Source organism: Phoenix dactylifera, chromosome 14, assembly GCF_051530095.1.
Source record: "Phoenix dactylifera cultivar Ajwa chromosome 14, Ajwa_hap1_PhDact_Kaust_v1.1, whole genome shotgun sequence".
NCBI classification, from domain to species: domain Eukaryota; kingdom Viridiplantae; phylum Streptophyta; class Magnoliopsida; order Arecales; family Arecaceae; genus Phoenix; species Phoenix dactylifera.
Genome location: NC_143203.1, coordinates 1,778,211 through 1,799,568, shown reverse-complemented (window position 1 = coordinate 1,799,568; position 21,358 = coordinate 1,778,211). Strand labels below are relative to the sequence as shown.

The 21,358-nt window shown below is 40.6% G+C and overlaps 1 protein-coding gene across 17 annotated transcripts in view; it reads left to right on the top strand.

The window, feature by feature from the left end:
- The window catches only part of LOC103710848 (binding protein), a 124,194-nt gene that overhangs the window by 36,452 nt on the left and 66,384 nt on the right, over positions 1 to 21,358 (top strand). For 16 of the 17 annotated variants that reach the window (XM_088710773.2, XM_088710774.2, XM_088710775.2 and 13 more), the window contains 4 exons: positions 11,890 to 12,112; positions 16,042 to 16,095; positions 16,512 to 16,970; positions 19,954 to 20,281. In XM_088710773.2, coding sequence (XP_088566899.2) covers positions 11,890 to 12,112; positions 16,042 to 16,095; positions 16,512 to 16,970; positions 19,954 to 20,281 — 1,064 coding nt within the window. Of the gene's footprint in view, positions 1 to 11,889; positions 12,130 to 16,041; positions 16,096 to 16,511; positions 16,971 to 19,953; positions 20,282 to 21,358 lie in introns of those variants that run through there. The other variant, XM_088710781.2, reaches the window with a different exon arrangement.

Here is a 21,358-nt window from a genome sequence, read left to right as displayed (position 1 = left end):
CTGTTTGGGAGAGGATCCGGATAGCTATCTGCTTTAGATTTCTCGCGGATCCGCCAAAATGCACCCACCATTCAGCTGCAAAAATATTTATGAAAATTACATATATGGTAGTTCCATATTAGTAACTAAGTAACACCAGGTGAATGTTTTCCTGATGTGTCACGTACCTGGATTCATATTGTGTTTGCTGACGACAGCCGCTCGTTGGCCAAAACTGTAGCTGTCCTCTCTAAATAATTTTTATGCAGAACGGAGGTAAGGGATGGAGAGGCAGAGTGAAAGAGGAGAAGAAGAGGGGAAGAAGAAGAAAAGAGGAGAGGAGGAAGAGGAAGAATAATTTTCATGCATCATTTCATTAAGAAAAAACAAATGCATGCCCCATATGCATATAGGGCCACAAAATAACAGATAGGTCCCTACAAAGAAAACAATTTGAATAAGGTCCTCAAATGACAATATGCAAATTAATCCTACCAACATAAAATAATAAAAAAATAACATAAATCAATCCAACCACAACGAAAGTGGCTGGACCGTCCTCCTGCGACGACCGTGATCCCGCAACATAATCAGTCCAGTTCTAGTGTCCGCACCAACTCCCCTCGGGTAAGAAGAAGTCGACCCCGACGAATGACTCTGATAGTACTTCAAGAGATCTGGGTCAACGCGCTGGAACTCCTCACGTGTAATCCATGTAGCATCGGACTTCGGGCGTCCTCGCCAGCGAACCAAGAAACGCTGAACACCCCCATCACTGGTAGAAACAATCTGCTCATCTAAAATGGCATCAATATGTTCTTTTTGTGTTGGTGGTAAAGGTAAATGGGTCGGAGATGGTATGGAATCAACAATAGGAGTATCATCAAGCTCAAGGGATGGCTCAATGAAAGGGTCAATAGGAATGGAAGGGGAACTCTTGTAAGCAACCAAATCCTCAATATTAAAAGTGGAGCTAATACCAAATCAGAGGGGAGATCAAGGACATAGGCATTAGTGCCCACTCGTTGCAATACTCGAAAGGGCCCAGTACTACGAGCCTGCAGTTTCTTGACGGTTCCAGATGGAAACCGCTCAGGCCGAATACGTATCATAACATAATCCCCAGTTTGAAATTGTTTATCTCGCTTATGAGAGTTAGCCTGTAGCTTATATTGAGCATTACTCATATGAATGCGCTTGCTAATTTTCTGATGCAGAGTATGAATGTGTTGTGCAAATGCATGTGCAGACTCAGAAATTCGAATATGTGGGGACATAGGTAGGAGGTCTACAGGTTTTCTAGCTTTATAACCATGGACTACCTCAAATGGACTCATCCCGATAGATCTATTGACCGACGAATTATATGCAAATTGGGCGACAGGCAGAATAGAATCCCAGTTACGATTGTGTTCACCGACTAGACTTCGCAAAAGGTTACCTAGACTTCGGTTGACGACTTCGGTTTGGCCATCGGTTTGAGGATGATAAGCAGTAGAAAATTTAAGTTTGGTGCCAACCAGGTTTTCCAAAAATAGCTCATGAAGCGGACATCCCTATCGGATACAATGGTTTTCGGTAAACCGTATAACTTAACAATCTCATCAAAGAAAATCTTGGCTACTCGAGAGGCATCAGAAGTTTTGGAACAAGGAAGGAAGTGAGCCATTTTAGAAAAACGATCCACAACCACAAAAATGGAATCATGTTTCCGAAAGGTACGAGGAAGGCCAAGCACGAAGTCAATACTAAGGTCTAGCCAAGGGCGATCTGGGACAGGTAACAGAGTGTAGAGGCCAGTATTTTGTTTTTTGTGCTTAGCTAGTTGACACGTGCGACACTGGCCTACAATTTTAGCAACGTCCCGTTTCAAACATGGCCAAAAAAATGGACGTTCAACTTCTTCTATGGTCTTATCTTGCCCAAAATGTCTAGCGAGACCACCGGCATGCACTTTCCATATCAAAAAATCTCGTACGGAAGTTCACGGGATACAAAGCTTGGAAGCTTTGAACAAGTACCCGTCTTGAAGATAAACACCATCAATTAAAGGTCCTTGTCCATCAGCAAGGGCATGATAGAGTTTTCCAAAATCGGGGCAAGACAAGTAATCGTGCCTAAGTCTGTCAAAACCGGTGATGGAAACAGACATGGCGGACAACAGGGTTACTCGTCGACTCAGCGCATCAGCAGCTTTGTTCGCTGCACCTGACATATGCTTGAGAACAAAAGTGTAGTCCTGGAGAAATTGGACCCATTTAGCATGGCGATGATTAAGTTTTTTCTAGAAATTAAGAAAACGAAGTGCTTCGTGGTCAGAGTAGAGAACAAATTCATTTGGAAGAAGATAATGTCGCCAATACCGTAGGGCCTGGATTATTGCATAAAATTCTTTGTCATAGGTGGAATACCTCTGTCTAGCCTCATTCAGCTTTTCACTAAAATAGGCTATAGGATGACGTTCTTGACTAAGCACACCACCTATACCTAAGCCAGATGCATCACATTCCACCTCAAAAACTTTACTAAAATCAGGGAGTCGCATAACCGGCGCTTCTGTCATTCTTTTCTTAATGTCACTAAATGCTTTAGCAGCGCGCGTCCACTGAAAGTCACCCCGTTTAAGGCAATCTGTGATAGGTGACATAAGTGTACTAAACCTTTTTATGAAACGACGGTAAAATGTGGCCAGGCCGTGAAAACTACGGATGTCGGTAATATTCCTAGGTTCAGGCCATTCGACAATTGCAGTGATTTTCGCAGGGTCAGCAGATAAGCCCTCAGAAGAGACTAAGTACCCTAAGAAGTTTACATGAGTAGTGAAAAATGAACACTTCTTAAGGTTAGCATAGAGGCTCTCGTTGCATAAAGTTGTACAAACTTGCCTTAAATGGATTAAATGTTGCTCCTTAGATCGGCTATAAATAAGGATATCGTCAAAGTACACGACTAAAAATTTGCCCATGAAAGGTCGTAGTACTTGAGTCATCACTCGCATAAAGGTACTAGGAGCGTTTGAGAGACCAAAAGGCATTACCAGCCATTCGTAGAGGCCATCTTTTGTCTTAAAGGCTATCTTCCATTCATCTCCTGGGCGAATTCGGATTTGATGGTAGCCACTTTTTAAATCAATCTTGGAGAAAATGGTGGCACCCGCCATCATATCCAACATGTCGTCGAGCCGGGGAATAAGAAAACAGTATTTGACCGTGATTCTGTTAATAGCCCGACTGTCTACACACATTCTCCAAGTCCCATCTTTCTTTGGAGTAAGTAGGGCAGGTGCAGCACAAGGACCTAGACTCTTCCGAATAAATCCCTTTTGTAGGAGCTCTTTAATTTGCCTTAGGAGCTCTGCATGCTTAGAAGGGTTCATTCGATAATGGGGCAAGTTAGGAAGAGTAGCTCTCGGGACTAGATCAATGGCGTGCTGAATATCACGCAGAGGGGGCAAATGATCCAGGAGATCTTCGGGGAAAACTTCCTTGAACTCCTCAAGGATAGCTAGGGCTTCAGCCGGGAATGTGCTTTGAAGATGTGGGTGAAGCTCTTTAACTAGTAAAGCAAACATCGGAGAGTCATTAAATACGCTCCTCTCAAATTTCGTGGGGCTAAGGATATGGAGTTCCTTTTCTTTAGAGGTATTCTTGTTCGTACTCTTATCTAGTGTTTTGGGCCGTAAAGGATTAAGCTTAATTTTTTTGCCCTAGAATACAAAAGAGCAAGAGTTAGTTTGACCGTAGATAGTGACATCGAGGTCGACCAACCAAGGTCTTCCTAATATCAGATGACCTACATTCATTGGGATTACGTCACACCAGATAGTGTCTTTGTAAGAAAGGATTTGAATAGGTACAAGACACCTTTCCTTAATGTGAATGGATGACGTGTCGATCCAGGAGATCTTATATGGTTGAGGTTGGGAAACTGGAGTCAGACCCAAGCCGGAGATAATGCTGGAAGATATCGCATTAATACAGCTCCCGCTATCAATGATAACTTTACAATCTTTTTCTCCGCACTTAATGTAAGTGTGGAAAATTGAGGTTCGTCTTCAGTCATCAGTCTCCTTAGGCTAGGTAATTGTACATCTTACTACATTCATAGTGGGTTGGTCGGATTCGTGGGCAATTATCTGGGGTGTAGCTCGAATACAACCTAAAGTGTGTGATTCGTCTTCAGGTTCGTCTTCGACATCTTGAATATCCTCTAAATTGGGCTCATAAATTTGTTCCTCCAAATTATCTATGTCATCCGCCTGTTCTTGTGTATCAATAACAAGGGTCTGATTTGCACATTGGGAGGCAACATGACCAAACCTTTGGCATTTAAAACACTGAATTCTTGAGTTTGTTTTTGGAGGTTCACCTAAAACTCCTTTGCCTTTAATATCTCGGTTTTGGATAGGTGTAGAAGAAAACGGCTTAGGTGGGACAGACCCGATTGGGGGCCTGGGTCCAGATGGTTGAGTACTAGTAGGAACCCGCCTGGTGTCAGGGCGCCTAGCAAACATAGAGTTGGAAAATTGCTCATAGTTTTGCACAAATGTATAGGCTTGGTCTAAGGTGGCCACTTCACGAAGGATAAGTGTTTTCCTAAGCTCATCATTTAGGCCTCGTCGAAACCGGCTCAGGATCATACGTTCATCCTCAGCTACACTACTTCGCATCATAAATTCGTCAAATTGAGCGATGTAATCAGTAGCTGTGCGGCTACCTTGTCTTAAATTATTTCATCGATCTAGGAGGTCAGCTTGGTAGCTTAATGGAAGGTATTTTTCTTTCATTTCTACCCAATCAATAATAGCAGGTTGATGTCTCCTAGCTAACAGGTGTTCAGTGTTTTGCCAAAACAGCTTAGCTCGACCAAGGAGTTTCATTCTAGCGAATCGAACTTTTTTGTCCTCAGACAGGTTGTACCACTCAAAGAAGTGGTCCATTTCGTGTAACCAATCGGAGAAGATTTTCGGGTCAAGACGACCGTCAAAAGTGGGGGCTTCCACCCTAATGCCTCTCATTACATCTTCATCAGGATCACGAGGTTCTCTAGGTTCTACGTTATGTCGGTAACCTCTATCAATATTAGGAAAGGGATCAGGTTCTCTAGGGCGAGGGTAGACATGATGGTGACCTGGAACAGACCTATTATCAAAGTTGTCCTGCCGAACAGAGCCTTGTTGTTCTAGGATTTGTTCTAGGGTGTCGTCCGCTTTAAGACCCGGTAAATGGGAGGTACTAGCTTTCTAGGATTCAATAACCCTCTGAAGTGAAGCCTCAATTGAATCGAGTCAGGCATTAACCTAGGTGGACATTGTGGTTAGGTCATGAATTTGGGCATTGTTTGCTTGGACTTAGGCATTGGTATTTTGGACTTGAGCATTAGTGTTTTGGACTTGGGCGTTAGTGTTTTGGACTTGAGCATTAGTGTCTTGGATAGCTTTTAATAGAGCTTCGATTTTGGAATCCATGTCTAGGTGAGACTCAGGATGAGATGCGACACGGCCACTACGTAGATGCATAAAATGAATGACAAAATGTATGAGCCGACCAACTATAAAGGTTCCTAAGTAGACCTAATGCATGAAATGAATTCAAAATTGCAAAGTAGATGCTCAATATAAACTAAAACTACTCCCTAGCAAATAAATATTGCAACCTGAAAATTAATATGAAGCGCAGGCCAATAAGCAGTGCAGTCAAGTAGTACTAAGTTCTCGGACTTTGCAAGGTGTCACGGAGCCACATAGGTCTCCCAGATATAATCTAGCTCTATAGTTAATATTAAAGAGGTGCTATTACTAGGGTTTTTGCTTGTCTTGTGAATGTGTTTGGTCACGTGTATTTTGGATTTGTGGAACGTATTACCACACACAAAATATGAAAATTAATGCCAAATTAAATGAACAAATTGAATCTGCAGGGAAGGGAAAAACAGCATTAAACTGGTCTGGAGATAGACTTTTGCACGCGGAAGATGATCAGACTGAAACAGGACCGGGAGGGTGGTCAACGGCGTCGTAGGATCGTCACTATGATAGCTTCCGTGGAGGCGGTCGGAGCAGCTGATGGCGGCTGCGGTTGGAGCGGGTTGCAGTGGGGGCTGTCAGAGATGACAGTGGTGGCACGACAACCGACGGTGGCGAATACAACGTGGCGGCGCGGCAGCGACTAGCAGCGGCGTCAAAGAAGAGCGGGGGCGGCGTGCAGCGCAGTGGTGCAGCAGCAGACGTGGCAGTGGTGGTGGGAAAGAGCGGGGGGCGCTGATAGCAGTGGAAGGCAGAGGGGAATGGCGGTGGTGGGAGGGACGTGGGAAGTGGTGGCGGGTACGAAATGGCCAGCGACGTTCGGCGGAGCAGCAGCAGCTGCGACCGAGGGGAAGAGATGGAGTGGCGCGGTGGTGCGAAGAGAAAATGGTGGTGGCAGCGGTGACCGTGGGCGGAAGCGGTGACGGCGGAGAGGAGATGGCGTGGGGCAGCAGAAGGCGGTGATCGGAGAAACGAGGAAAAGGATCGGGAGAATAAGGAAGAAGAGGGAAGGGAAAGAAGAACACCGCTGCACGTGCGTGACTTACGCGTCACGTGCAGCAACTTAAATTCATTTTTTTTCTTTAACCCAAATGGACTCGGGTTATCGCGTTAACAGACCCAACCCATTAAGACAGTCCGATCCGCAATATTGAATTTTGAATTTTGATTTTTTTTTTTGAATTTGTTCGGGTTAATGGGTAATGGGCTAACGGGTCTAGACCTTACCCGCACAGCAGATCGTCTTCAACCTCCGACGATTTTGAGGGATCGCGCCTGATTTCGCGGCGGTGGTTGCGGGGAGGCGTTCGCCGGTGGAGAAGCGTGCTGGGGCGGCGGCGGCGTCCTCCTGGATCCGGCGACGGACGGTGGCCGCAAGATGCGGCCGAAGCTTTCGGGGAGGCACGGTGGCGTCCGATGGCGAATCGGCGGCGCGGCGAAGCGGCGGCGGCGGCGGGTGCAAGCGCGACGACGACTGGAGAGGAACACGACGCAGAGGCCGGCTTATATGCCTCCCGAGCCGCTGTGGGGATAGCCGGCGACGGGGCTTTCCCTTTCTGTGCGGGAACCGAGAGAAAGGGGAAGAGGAAGGGAGACGGAGGCGGTGGGAGACAGAGGCGACGACGGCGTGTGGTGGGGGAACCGGTGGAGTGGCGATGGGTGGGAAGCGACCGACGGGAGAGCTTTGCTCTTTTTTTCTGCACGGGAGATGAGATGAGGGAAAGAGAAGAAAACAAGAAAGAAAGGAAACGCCCCTTCTTCGAAATGCGTGCTGTGCAGCAATCCTCCGTACGATCCGACGTCCGCAGTGCAATTACTCCAGCAAAATGCAGATGAGGAAAAGGCCGAAAAGGAATCGGCGGGGGTCCGTCCACAAACTGGATCCCTTGACTTCTGCAACAGAGGCAAAGTCGGGCCTGCTCTGATACCAAAGCTGATGTAGGACGGAGGTAAGGGATGGAGAGGCAGAGTGAAAGAGGAGAAGAAGAGGGGAAGAAAAAGAAAAGAGGAGAGGAGGAAGAGGAAGAAGACTAATTTTCATGCATCATTTCATTAAAAAAAAACAAATGCATGCCCCATATACATATAGGGCCACAAAATAACAGATAGGTTCCTACAAAGAAAACAATCTGAACAAGGTCCTCAAATGACAATATGCAAATTAATCCTACTAACATAAAGTAACAAAAAAATAACATAAATCAATCCAACCACAACGAAAGTGGCTGGACCGTCCTCCTGCGACGACCGTGATCTCGCAAAATAATCAGTCCAGTACTAATGTCCACACCAAATTTGCTCTGTGAAAAATAAGCATGTTCTACCATGTTAATAATTGAAGATGCCAGTATATTTACACATGCTGGTAATTACTAAATCATAATTACCTCTTCAAGATAGGGTCGCTTTTTCTGGATCATGCTCCATCTTGTAAATCACATTACACAAAGCATCCAGAAGTGTTTCATCCATACCAATTCCATCTATGCTGTATTGAAACCGGGGGTTTAGGTAGTATGCTGCACATATACGAGAGTATCTTAGCATAATTATATAAGTATATCCATCACTATAATTGTCACTATAATTATATCTTAGCTTACCTGCTAGATGTAATTTCTTACCCATTTGCACTCCCCACCGTCGCTCAATGATGTTGATGTACGACCAGCCATGCACTGGATCTGCCTCCATAATCTGATCCTTTGCCTTGACCATCATGTGATACAAAAATTTCATTTGGGGGTAGATCTTGCTATCTACGGCCCGCAGCACTTCATATAATGATTTGATAGCTTTGACTATTGTAGTAGCCCACTGCCAAAATGACTGTCTCGTCACCAAGTCTTCATCTTGCTCCCTTCAGTGCCGGCATAAGAATATCTACTATCATGCCACTCGGAACTGACAAACATCTGACGTAGGGCTCCTCTCTTCTCGAGAATGCTATCAAGTGCGATGAAGTTGGTAGCAAACTGTGGTCTCAGAATCTCTCTCCCCGCATACTTTCTCATCAGTGAAAGGACCCAGTTATGGTTATAAATATATCTGGTGATGCGTTGGGCTGCCTCCACCGTTTGCTGCACTCTATGGATCTTTCCAATGTCCATCAGCATGAGATCGATATAATGTGCAGTACATGGGGTCCAGAAAATATATGGGCGCCGCTCCATCAAGATCTGTCCGACAGCTTTATATTGCGGCCCATTATCAGTGACGACCTGCACGACATTCTCCTCTCCTACCAGATCAATCACATCCTCCATAAGTTTCAGCATGTATGCGGTGTTGTGCACATAAGCCGAAGCATCAACCGACTTGTGGAAGGTCTTCGCATCATAGTATGTCAGGAAATTGATGATGCTTCGCCTGGTCTGATGGGTCCAACCATCGCACATGATGGTTAGTCCATATATGGGCCATTTGCTTTTGTAGGAGTCAATTCAATTCTCCAACTCCTTATTGTTGTCAAGAAGCTCACCGTAGATATCCTTCGGTCCTGGAGGAACTACACCGGGACCGGCAGCTTGTATGGCGGCAATGGCAGACCTGTAATATGTATTGTCTGCCACATTCGCTGGGATATGGTTGAAGTGAAACCAGGATCCAATAGCTCGCCACATAGTTTTCTTCTTATCCTTCATCCACATTGTGTCTACCCTCTGCTGCCTTGAATCTCTGCTGGGGAGAACATGCAGATCTACATCATGATTTGTCGCTCCTTGTGAATTTCTCTAAATGACTTCTTTCGGCTACCAAAACTACCCAGCATAGATGCAATCCGGCCACGTTCTTTGCCGACGCCCTCCCTGACTGAAGTTGTCCTCAAGAACTCTGGATCTTGTCTAGTGCTTCCAGAACCGCCACCCGACTCGTATGCAGAGGGCCCAAATCGAGCCCTATGCCTGGCCACCTCCTCCTGCTGCCACTGATCATTTAGGCTTGCCTGCATGGTTGCCTGAATATCTGCCTCCTCCTCATCTAGATCCTCAACCTCCTTTGGCTCCCTAGAGTGATAGGAAGGTGACTCTGCCGCTCGGCGATCGACCTCCGCCCTCTTCTTGGAAGCCCTCTCCTTCGCTTTTTTGACCTCAACGAGATTCTGCCTCATCAGCACACGAATCTCGCTAGGACAATTCGGGCACGTAGCAGCCTCACCGGAATTTCCGTCTAAGTGTTGCTTCAACTTGGTTACCTCTCCTCCCTTGAAAATCTTGTCGCAAAAGTTGCATTAAAACTGGTGCCGTTACTCCTCTCTTCCAAGTCTTCGCCCATAAGACTAACCAACATCACGCATTGTAGGGTTCGTTTTTCTTGATGGCTCCATTTCTATCATAAATTTTCAACATATCAAAAAATTAAGCTAATGGAGTAAATTTTCACATGATCTTATTTTTTAAGCAATTTATAAACTTTTTTTTTAAGTTACTTATTAACAAAATTAATGAAATAACATAGGACAAAAAAACCACACCTTAAATAGTCTCCGCTGGATTTTTTTGGGAAGGACCTCCTCCTGAATTTGTGGGCTATCTCTCAAATCCCCTTCTCTGGTTACTCCTCAGAGACTCACTGAATTTAAAAACTCTGGAGTTTGAATGCTCTCGTTCGGTTTTTATAATCGAACGAGTGAGGAAGGCCGAGGCGCAGAATCTTGCTGTCTCGGCCATCAAGTTTAAAAAAGTGGCTCTCGGCCAGTCCTTTCATTTCAAAAGCGACAGAAGTCAAAAACCACAGCGCGCGGCGCTGTGGTTGTTTAAAAAAAAAAATTGTGTACCGGTGCGAACCGGTACCGACTAGTACTCTGCTAAAAAAACAACCCGGTATCGGATTTCACGCGGATCCGGTACCGGTCTAGGGCCGGACCGGTATGTACCGGGCCGGTATGGGCCGGTACGGTAGTTTATGTGCTGATCTGTAATTGTTTGAAAGGATTAAAAAGCCAAATGTATAGTTATTTGGATAAAACTTGATACTATTTTGAGGGGAAAAGAAAAGCGATTCCAACTTTTAGTACCTACATATCTGTATGACTGTATCTTCACAGAGGGACAGATAAAGAACTATTCAAAGGGAAGAAAGATCATCTTTTGGGAGAGGCTTAGCTTATGGACTTTTCCATCCTTATCCAATTTAAAAGAAGTCAAGGAATTGGGCCTGACTAGGTGTGCTATTTATGAGAATGAAGTATCAATCTCATATGCCTAGTTAGGCACCATGGTTGACATGATGGTGGTATAACAGTTTAAAGTGATTTGTAAATTGAGTTTACATGACACAGCCTGTTTCTTTATTTTAATATGGATGAGCCAAAGAACCAAAAAGGTGCATCACGTTTAAGTGCATTGTAGTAAATGCTGACCTGGTTTGCCCTTTGCGTCCTTTGTCCATCTACTTGTCCTTTGTCCATCTACTTGTCAACCACTTTTTGAAAGTGAACACTCTTCTCAAATCATTCTTTAGATTGTGGATGCATCATGATATTATGACTAATGTCATTGGAGTTATACCCAGTCCAGTCAATCATATTTCTTTGCAGACTTTCTCATATTTACTACACCGGAATGATGATAGATAAGTTTTTTTGTTCATTCAATTGACTTTCCAGAGTTCAATATATTTGTGCAACATTCCTAGCATTATCCAACATGAGATTTGTGCAATGTGTGGTGCATGATGTTGCAAGGCTTTAAACTTTGAGGATTGGTACTGCATCAATAGCTGGTTGGTGTGGTAAGACCCTTGATACAGGCAGTGCAGGTGCAGTACGCCTTGATACATCTCAGTACATATGAGCAAGAAAAAAAAAAGAGTACCGTGTGCTATATTGGTCTTATGCCTTTATAAGACATAATGTATCCCTGATTTGCGTAATACTGGTGCATACAGGCCCCTATCATACAAGCTTATATCTGGTAGGGTATGTACTGGCTGGTGCAGAGCGGTATGGACCTGTATCCTTTCTCCTGGTTGATATAAATGGAGCATCCTTGCTTCCAAGAACTTTTCCTAAAGTTATGAATGCATAGATTTATACTTCAATTGACCACTTAGTAATCATACTTCCAAATCATTAGCCCAAGGATAAAAAATAACTTAGCAGCCAAGACATCTCTACTTGTAAAATGTCCAGCGAACATATTGGCATCTGCCTATGTCCAATCTTTCCTTTTCATAAACTTGTGGTTATTTGCTATTCCTTTCTTTTCAAAGCTGAACTACTTTTGTTTTAGAATACACAAAGGTATGATAGGCCCTTTTGGCCATGGCTTTCTCACTTACATTTTCTGTTCATTGCAAAAGAGTTCTTAACTATTATCAGCATCACATAATTTCTCATTATGCTGGTCAAATGAAAAAAAAGAACAATTTACCTTTTGTTCCAGAGCTTTTACGGGTCATTAGAAGACTGAATCTGAAGGAGCAATGGACTGATCTGTCACTCCATTATTTAGCTCTGGGAACTCTAAGATCAGCTCTGTCTGAAAATCCGCGGGCACAAAATCATTTCAGAAGCATTGGAGGACTCGAAGTTCTGATGGATGGACTTGGACTTCCCTCAAGCCAATGTTTAGTTTCAAAGCATACCATTCTTTCTGGAGATGAAAGGTTGTCCTTGGATAGTGGTGAAGTTGGCCCTTTCAAATTCTTACATGTTCTTGAAACTTCATTCTTTTGTTTGTTTCTCAGATATATGATGAGTCATTACATTCCTTGCTAAATCAATTTGAGATTATATTGAATTTTTGAACATTTCAATTTAAATTATGATGGACTTGGTTTAAATTTTTTAAAATAATTTGCCCTTTCTGCTGGTTTTGCATTTTTCATTATGTGACTATGCTGTGGAATCTTCTATCTGCTTGCCATGATGGTTCTCACATTAGACACCATGTGAATAACTTTGCTGCAGACTTCCATGCTTACAACTTTGTTACCTGATTTCCTGTGGAATTGAAGTTCCTTTATAAAAAAATAATAATATGGTTTTAGTTAATTTCTGGCACCCTTTTCCATTTTCTAAGGTGGCTGATGGTATATAAGTCAATAACAGTTACATGCTTGCAAGATGTATGTTCAAAACTTGATTACAGTAATGTCTAGTCCACCTGCTGCAGCTAAACTTTTGGTCACTAATTTGAGAAACATGCCACTTTAAACTCTTGGAAACTTTATCAGTTTAAGCCTTATCTTTATTTTGATTTGAAGATTGCCATCAAAAATTGAAATATAAAATTGCCATCAAATATTGACTCAGTAAGCAAGATACAATCATTTTCATTAACTTGGGATGTTGTATAGAAGAGCTAGTAGACAAATGGGGTATAGAGACACTTTTCTATATGCTATGTCCAACACTTGTCAACGGACTAGACAAAACATCTAGTAGCCATTAATAAATATTGCAGTGTCTAATAATCAAAAAAGATGGATAATAAAGAATGTCTGAGCTGGCTGGCATGCAACATGAGCATGCAGATACGAGAAGGTCAAGGTGATTGTATGCAAAATAGGAAGAAATTGTTAAAGATGAATATGTTAGAGGTAGTGAAGTTGCATTAGTTGAAGCAATGAGAAGTATTGTAAAATGATATGTATGTGGGTAATAAAGGATTGAGAAAGCCCCAATAAGCAGAGGGCCAAAGGCTGAAGTTTAGTTTCAAAGGATCTGCTATAGTAGAGATGAATACCTAAAATAACATGCACATAAATTGTGATATTGATTTGAAAAGGCTAGCAGTAGCTAAGTAACTGGTCTTTGATAGAAATGGTTGGCAAAGGTGGCTTTAGAATGTTGACCCTAAATGCCTGTGTAACATTATGATATGGTCAGTTATGGTGCCCGTTGCCATTTCAATCTATTGTAATTTGTGGTAGTACTTACTTTAATAAAAGTATAACTTACAAGTGATAGAAGAGCACATGTTACTAAATTATTATTTTTTTGTTGGAAATGAAGTAATGATGTTAATCAATGTTGTCAGGTTGGGAATCGAATCATAAGTTGTTGAAAATAGATGATTCTGTATCATGTATGAGGACATGATTTGTAAAAATCTTTTAATTTCCTTCAGAACTTTCAAAATTATAAACAATGTGAAGAATTGGAAATATGAGTCAATTGTAAATTAGATGACTGAAAACAAAAGGCCCACCAGATGTAAACCAACAAAAAAAAACATGTTTGGATTAAAATATTTCCAGCAACATGAGCTGTAAATATGATATCCTACAAAGAAATGTCATATTTGGTTATTCAGTAAGTATATTGCCACCATCTAAGCTAATTATGGCCTCCTATTATGACAAAAAAAAATACAAAACAATTAGCGGAAGGCCCTTAAAACTAATAGAAAAGATGCACAAAATTTTCTTATTGTGAACATCATAATCATCTAAATTAAATTCAGTTTATAGAATGACCTTTACTTAGGAAACAATTTTTCCCTCATCGTATGGTTGGACTATGACTGCAGATGATAACTGATTATCCAACAAGTCAATGCGATTGTTTACATGGAAACTACTTCGGGTCATTGTAAGGGAAAAATAAACAAATAACATTTCAAATATGAGTTTTGTACTTACTGAATTAATAATTCCACCTTTATATGGCTGTTATTATTAAATTAATAGCTTCATTGCTGTAAGGTTATTGTACTTAAAAAACGTAAGTTTTGAAAAATATTAACAAAGACCAAAACTAAAGAATTGTACTATAGAGCTATTGGGTATCTGATTATGGATTTGAACATGACTTGAAGCCAATAAAAGGAAATCCAAATCTGAATTTGAACTAGATTACCTTATTGGATTTTGGAGTTGGGTCTTGCTAAGATCTGACTTGAACTCAAACTGCTCACACCCTTAGGTTGGAAATCTTTTGATACCAATTGCAACTTGGATATTATGTGATTATAGGATACCTACCAAGTTGAAGGGAAAATTTTATAGAACAACCATACGATCAGATATGCTTTATGGTACAGAATGTTTAGTAGTTTGAAAATAATATGCGGGCAAGATGAGTACGGCCGAAATGAGAATGTTGAGATGGATGCGTAATAATACAAGAAAAGATAGATTAAGAAATAGCGCCATTCGTAAAATGGTAGAGGTAATACCAATTGAGAACAAATTAAGAGAAGGATAATTTAGAGGGTTTGAACATGTACAACATAGTGCACTATGTTGAAATAGTGATTTGATATATAGAAGGAAAGAGAGGTAAAGGTAGACCAAAAATCACATGGGATAAAGTAGTAAGGAAAGACTTGATATCTCAACATCTCTCATAAAGTGTGGCCCTAAAGTGAGTTGAACGAAGCATAAGGATTCATGTAACTGACCCCGGCTATTTTGGAATTAAGGCTTAGTTAAGTTGAGTTTAAGAGTTGTTTTTCTGTTCTGCAGATAAATCTATCATAGATTGGCTTGTGCTTAACAAAAATAATTTAACACTTCAAAACAATACTTAGTTATCCTATAAGCTAGAAGGTTGTGGAAAAATAAGAAAAATGTATGACAAACACTAGGAAGAGCAGGAAAGTTTTTGTGGAGATCTCAGCTTCCACAACTCTCAAATTTATTTTCATTACATTGGAACTTCAAAACTTTAAGGATGTTGCTAATTTGTGTTGAAGGCTTATTGGTTCTTAGTGATATAAATTAGTCAGTCTAGAAGTCAAAATTCTAAAAATGAGTCAACGCAAATTGACATCCCTCTTGGTTGATATATAACTTTGATGGACCTGGCACTTATGTACAAGGGATCCGTTATATGGATCTAGATCCTGTAACAATATCTGGTCTTGTTCCAAAGAATCTAGATTGCTAAGGGCCAATTTGATCTTCAACATAAAATCCAAACCAAGGTACGCGGTACCGACTGTACCGACGTACCGGTGGGCATCGGTACCGGTACGGTACCGAACCAAACCGAGCCGAACCGGTACTGTACCGATGGGGCTAAAAGCCAAAAAAAAATGGAGCCGGTATGGACTGGTCGGTTCAGGCCGGTACCAGTTCGGTATGGGCCGGTACCGAGTCGGTACGGGCCGGTACGCGTCGGTACCGGCCGGTACGCGTCGGTATCGAAATATATAGCTGTACCGTACCGGTAGAGTCCGGTACCGGTATGTACCGGCCGGTACCGGCCCGTACCGACCGGTACGACAGACCATGATCCAAACCCTAAATTATATAATTTTGAGAAGAATGTTGTATATACTATGTTCATTAGTGCAAATACGTCTGCCATCATACTTCTATTATAGATTTGCAACATATTGATGATTATTCTGTTATTCAAGGAAGATAATCTTTCATCTTCTTTTCTATGCATAAATGCATTCATATGTACAACATGCATGCACATGTTTCTGCACAGCGTTTATAATGTTTCAGATGTATTTATCCTTGGACATGCTCGTCTTGGTTTGTTTTTGTCTTACATTTTCCTTCTGATATCTGTGTGCAAGGTGTACACCATTCAAATTATGACTTTAATTTACTGACGAAAAGAATTTCTTCTACAGAAGTGGAATTTTCCGGCTCCAAATTCTTTCATTGGAAGTCTTAAGGGAGTCTATGTATCCTAAATTCCTATCTTGCTTCTGCTAAATGAAATTGAACTGAGAGGATATAAAATTTTTAAATTTTGAATTGCATTTTGGAACTACATTTACAGAAAGTCTTGTGTGCTTTTGCCTATGGATATGTGCATGTACAAACATATGTAAATGATATAAAATGTAAATACATATGATATGTAATGATACACTTGTTTAATTCTGTACTGCCCCAAATTTTATGCAAGGTTACCCTCCTTTCTTAAAGTTTGAATGTATGTTAATGACATGTGAAAGATTCTTGTTATTGATGTTCCTGTGGTATCTCATAGGAAGATCTTACTTGAGTGTTTTGATTCCAAACTTAATGTAGTTTTCCATCCATGTAATATCTCATCAGTCCACGTCATCTATTGCGTCCTTAACAACTGCTTCAGCTTTGGCAACTTGAACAATATGCAGTTTCTATATGAAAATGGACGCATACATAAATTTGCAAACAGCATATGCTGGCCTGCTTTTACGCTTCAGGAGCTTAATCAACAAATGATGAGTTCATCTATGCGTGAATCTCAAGTGATCAATTTGAACTCTACCAAAAACAGCACTGAAAGGATACTTTCAGCAGAGACTTCCGTTCAAGATGAAACGTACTATCTTAACATAACAGAATGGAAGGCATATTCTATCAAATTGAGTAGAGCACTTTGTTCTTTCCTCCTTGCTCCTGAAGATATCGACTTTCATCATGGTCAGGCATCTGTTGGTCAGAGTTCCCTACCTATCTCGCTGGCATATTGGGAACTTTCTATAAGATGGGTCGTGAAGGTTCTTCTTACAGTTTTTCCATGCATTAAGGCCTGTGCCAATGAAAGGCAATTACCTAACCATATAAGGTGAATTCTTTAGTTGATTTGTTGTTCAGAGTACTGGAATAAGTTTTGTTAATGCTTACCTACAACATTCGTATGTGCACTAGTTCTATGTCTGTTACTATTTCCTGAACCTTTATATTGATTTTAACTATTAATGAGTTTCTCTTCCAAAATTTTGATTGGCTACTTGATGCTTGACTTAACAAATTTCATATTTAGTCTCAATCTCTACTTGAACCTAATGAACATGTACTGCTGTTGTTGTCATTACATAAGATATTTCTTGCCGCATCATAGCCATTGAGACAAAAATGGAGTCAACTTTATTTCCTTGATAAAAAAATGAAGGAAATTCAAAGAAGAGAAATTCCAAATCCCAAGTAGAAATAAGGTTTGAAACATTAGTCGGTATTGTATGTGCCCATCGATAATTATCATACCAACACCTTGGTAATACAAGGGGGGCATTGGTTTGGGAAAATACTGCCTAGACTGATCCAAATGATCCTGGATATAGAGGTTTAGAGGTGGATCATGGTCAATTCACCCCAAACCAAGTTCAAACCAACTGCAAACTGAGTGATACCCTACAAAACAGGATTCGCAGAACCAAGAAGAACCGGACGGTACACCCCATACCATATTGTATTATACCAGTTTGGTAGTAGTATCCGGTACGGGAGGCGTACTGACACTCGGTATGCCGAAAAGACTCAATACTATACCGTACCAATACAGTGCTAGTGTAGCCTTTTCCACCATTTGAAGGTGGGAGCAAAGTGAAGGAGATATTGTGTTTAAAAATCTGAGTGAAATATTGGGTTTAATTGAAAAAATCATGGGCCAAAAAATTATTTCATGAAAAACCTTTTTGTCTGAAGGCTTGAATCAAAACACCTGCTTTGTAGGTTTTGGAAGCAGTCCCCTTGATTGATTAGTTTAGAAGAAAAGAAATAAAAAAGAATAAGAGTAAGAAAGTAACTTTAGTGGCCTTTTTTTCCTCCTTGGAAACTAGAGCAGAGAACCCTGAAGTCACCCATATAAAGAAATTAGAATGAGATTAAGGGGGAAATTTGTAAAATAATATCTCATGAAATAGGACTACATACTAAAATATGCATGCACATATCTGTATATATGTAATGTATGTGAGAATAAAAGCATTGATGGTTTGACTAATTTCACTCCATATATTGTCAAGCTTCCTTCTCATCTCTGCTTTCTCTATTTTTCTAATTGCTTGAATATATGGCAGAGAGAACCAGTCTCACAGTTGCTCGAAACGGGGAACATATGCATGCAAAATTTAAAGAAATTTAGAGAGTTGTGAAATCATTAATGGGCATCCAAAAGAAAAATTTTGCTATTATTTTCTTCAGATGTTGCTACCACTGAATGTGGCCTATTTAATCACTTCACTGGTGTTTAGCATTTTAGCAACAGTGAATTTATAACGTACTCTCAATCGTGGTTGAAGTATGTCACAATATGCTGAAAATGGTTCATCATATGATCCTATTCTTCTTCATATTGTAGCATCACCTTTCTATTATACTTGTGAGCCTATTTACATGCGCTTGAGCCTCTTTTCAGTAGTTGGTTCTCAAGATAATTAACCATGTTTGAACTGCTTTTTTTTATGAAGTATTAGCTGGTATGCATGTCTATCTCATAGTTAAACTTAAATAAAGCAATAGGTCAGAGCACAAATTTTCAAGAGGTTCTGAATTGCCTGGCTCATATTAACAAATCATTCAGGAGATTGCATGATCATGTGGAGCGTACAGGTGAGGTATGCAGTTAAAATGATAAAAAAATTCATCACTCTAAAAGTTTAACATGAAACTTTTGTGATTTCTGAATCAAATGAAACTTGAGCTAGTATTTGTTTTCTATTATGTTTTGGTTATTCAAACTTGAGAAAGAGCTTTCATTTCATTTTTGGGATTTTTGGGATGTTTTGGTTATCCAAGGTGATTGATGCATGAGATAGTGAGTCTTACTCAGGGTAAGTCGCCTCTTCCCAGACTGATTGGGTCTGATTTCTACTAAATTGATTGTGTTCTATGAACCAGTGTTTAAAAGGGGGTTGCAGTATGCAGGTAGTCAAGGGACTGCATATACAGGTGCATCTGCAATTACTATATTTTAACTATTTTAAATAATATAATATATTAAACAGAATAATAACAATAATAATGATAGTAATATTTTTTTGGTAGACGATAACAATAATAATAAAAATAACAACTAACAATGAGTGCTCTTATTGTTCAGTACCTAATTCCTAATAGCTATAATGATAATATGATCAACATTTTAATATCCACCCGTGTTAGGTCCATCTGAAACCCACATCAAACCCAGTTATCAGTTTAAACCCACTTCACTTGCATGGGCCCACAAGCTGCATATGTGGTTCCAGAATGCTAAGCGGGCTCACATACGGAACTCTGCAGTACTAAGCAAGCTGTATGTGCTGCCACATAATGCTAACTGGACTGCCTTTTTGGTCCATATATGACTGCATATAGGCAACAATGTTGGTGCGGTCAAGCAACCACATACACATTTGGCAGTATGCACTGTATTTAAAAGCAGTGAGACGAACTGCCATAGATCCTAATCCCTGAATAAATACAACAATCAAAGTTTCATTGTGGTTGGTTCGCGTCCAGGTTAGATTTGAGATGTCCCAGCCCATTTGGTGGTGGATTTCCTTATCTGAAATTATAATTTTTCTGCCTATAAATGCTTGTTTTGAGATATGAAAATGTTATTTTGAACTAATTTGGCATGAATTCTTGCTTTCTGTGCATGCTCTACCTATGTATTGTGGTCATCCACAAATGCCAATATATTCAGTCTAACTGTATAATGGAGCTTATCTAGGTGCTAGAATTAATGAAATCTGATATTGTAATATTGTATTTTGGTCCCCTATACTCTTTTTTCCTTTTTTAAATTGATAAACCTTCATTCATCTTTATGACCTTTGCTGCAGGATTGTAGCCAATACTTTGCAACATTACATCCTTTGTGCATTTAGAAAGGTTCTTGTTTCTGCACCAGCTCTACTTGAAACCTTCCGGGAGGAGCGAATTTGGGACTTAATTTTTTCAGAGAAATTCTTCTATTTTAGGCCATCTTCAGAAGAAGTTGATGCAGAGATTGATGCACAGGGTGACAGTGTTCTGGTAAAATCTGAACTACCTTCTACCACTGAGAGCTCCAAGGATCAAGCAAAACCGATCAAAGTAGACATTCTTCAAGTGGAAGCCATTTCCTTCTTGGAGTTTGTTGCAACTCTAAGTGGAAATACAAATAACTTGGTAATTTTTTTTTTTATGTGCTGTATTCCTAATAAATTCATATGTGTATTATATCTAGTGTAAGAAAACATGTATCATGCTTAGAGAATTAGATGTAGAGTAAAAGCAGCGACCGAAAAATTTATTCACTGCTTTTCAATTGTGCAATCTGTGAATTTGCATATCTTGGCTAGCATAATCTCTGTAGTTCATAAGTTTTGTGGATGATAAAGGTAGATTTCTAAGTTTCAAGCATAAGTCGGTCTCTGTATTATATGTTGCTGGTGTTGCAGGTTGCTCATATATTCCTCAAACTACTCTTGTATTTTGTACCATACCTTGTTGTGACTGACATGGATCACCATTTCCCATAGTAGGTGCAGTTCTAACACCTTTTGCATTTAGTTGGTATAGTATAGTAGCTGTTATGCAGTGTTCTTGTGCCATGTCCATTGTAGATTTGTTTACCTTAGGTGTCAAAAATTGTGGAATTGGCTGTAAAAATTATTTATGTACTGCAAAACCATTTGCTGAAAAAATATCGAAAAGCTGCGAGTGAAAATTGTGTTGATATAACGACACATATATGACTTCTCTTGGCATCTGACCAATCATTTTTGATGGTTCTAATACCTATAAAATGATATGAAGTCTCTCTTTAATAGCAGTGTCGGCGGAACCATCCCGAACCAGACGGTTTCGGCAACAAAAACGGAACGCGTTGCTGGAGCCGGAGAAGGAGAAAGAAAGAGAGAACTAGCGGGGGAGGGAGGGAGAGAGTGCCGGCACAGGCGGGCGGAGTGCCGGCGGAGGCCCGCCTCGACGGTGGGAAGCAAGACCACGACTGCTGTCACTATTTTGAACGAAACAGGTTCCAGCCACGTCCTTGAAAAAACTTGCGATTTTTAAGTGAAGTCGGCAAATCACTTGCTAACTTTTCTTAAAAATCACAAAATTTTTTAATTTCAAGCCAAAATCTCTCTCCTTATTTTGCAAATTTCAAGGTATTTTTTAGTGTCCCAAAAAAAGAGAGGAAATGAGATTAGGGAGAGGAAGTATACCTTATTTAGGGTTGGATCCTCCTTCACTCGTGCTGTA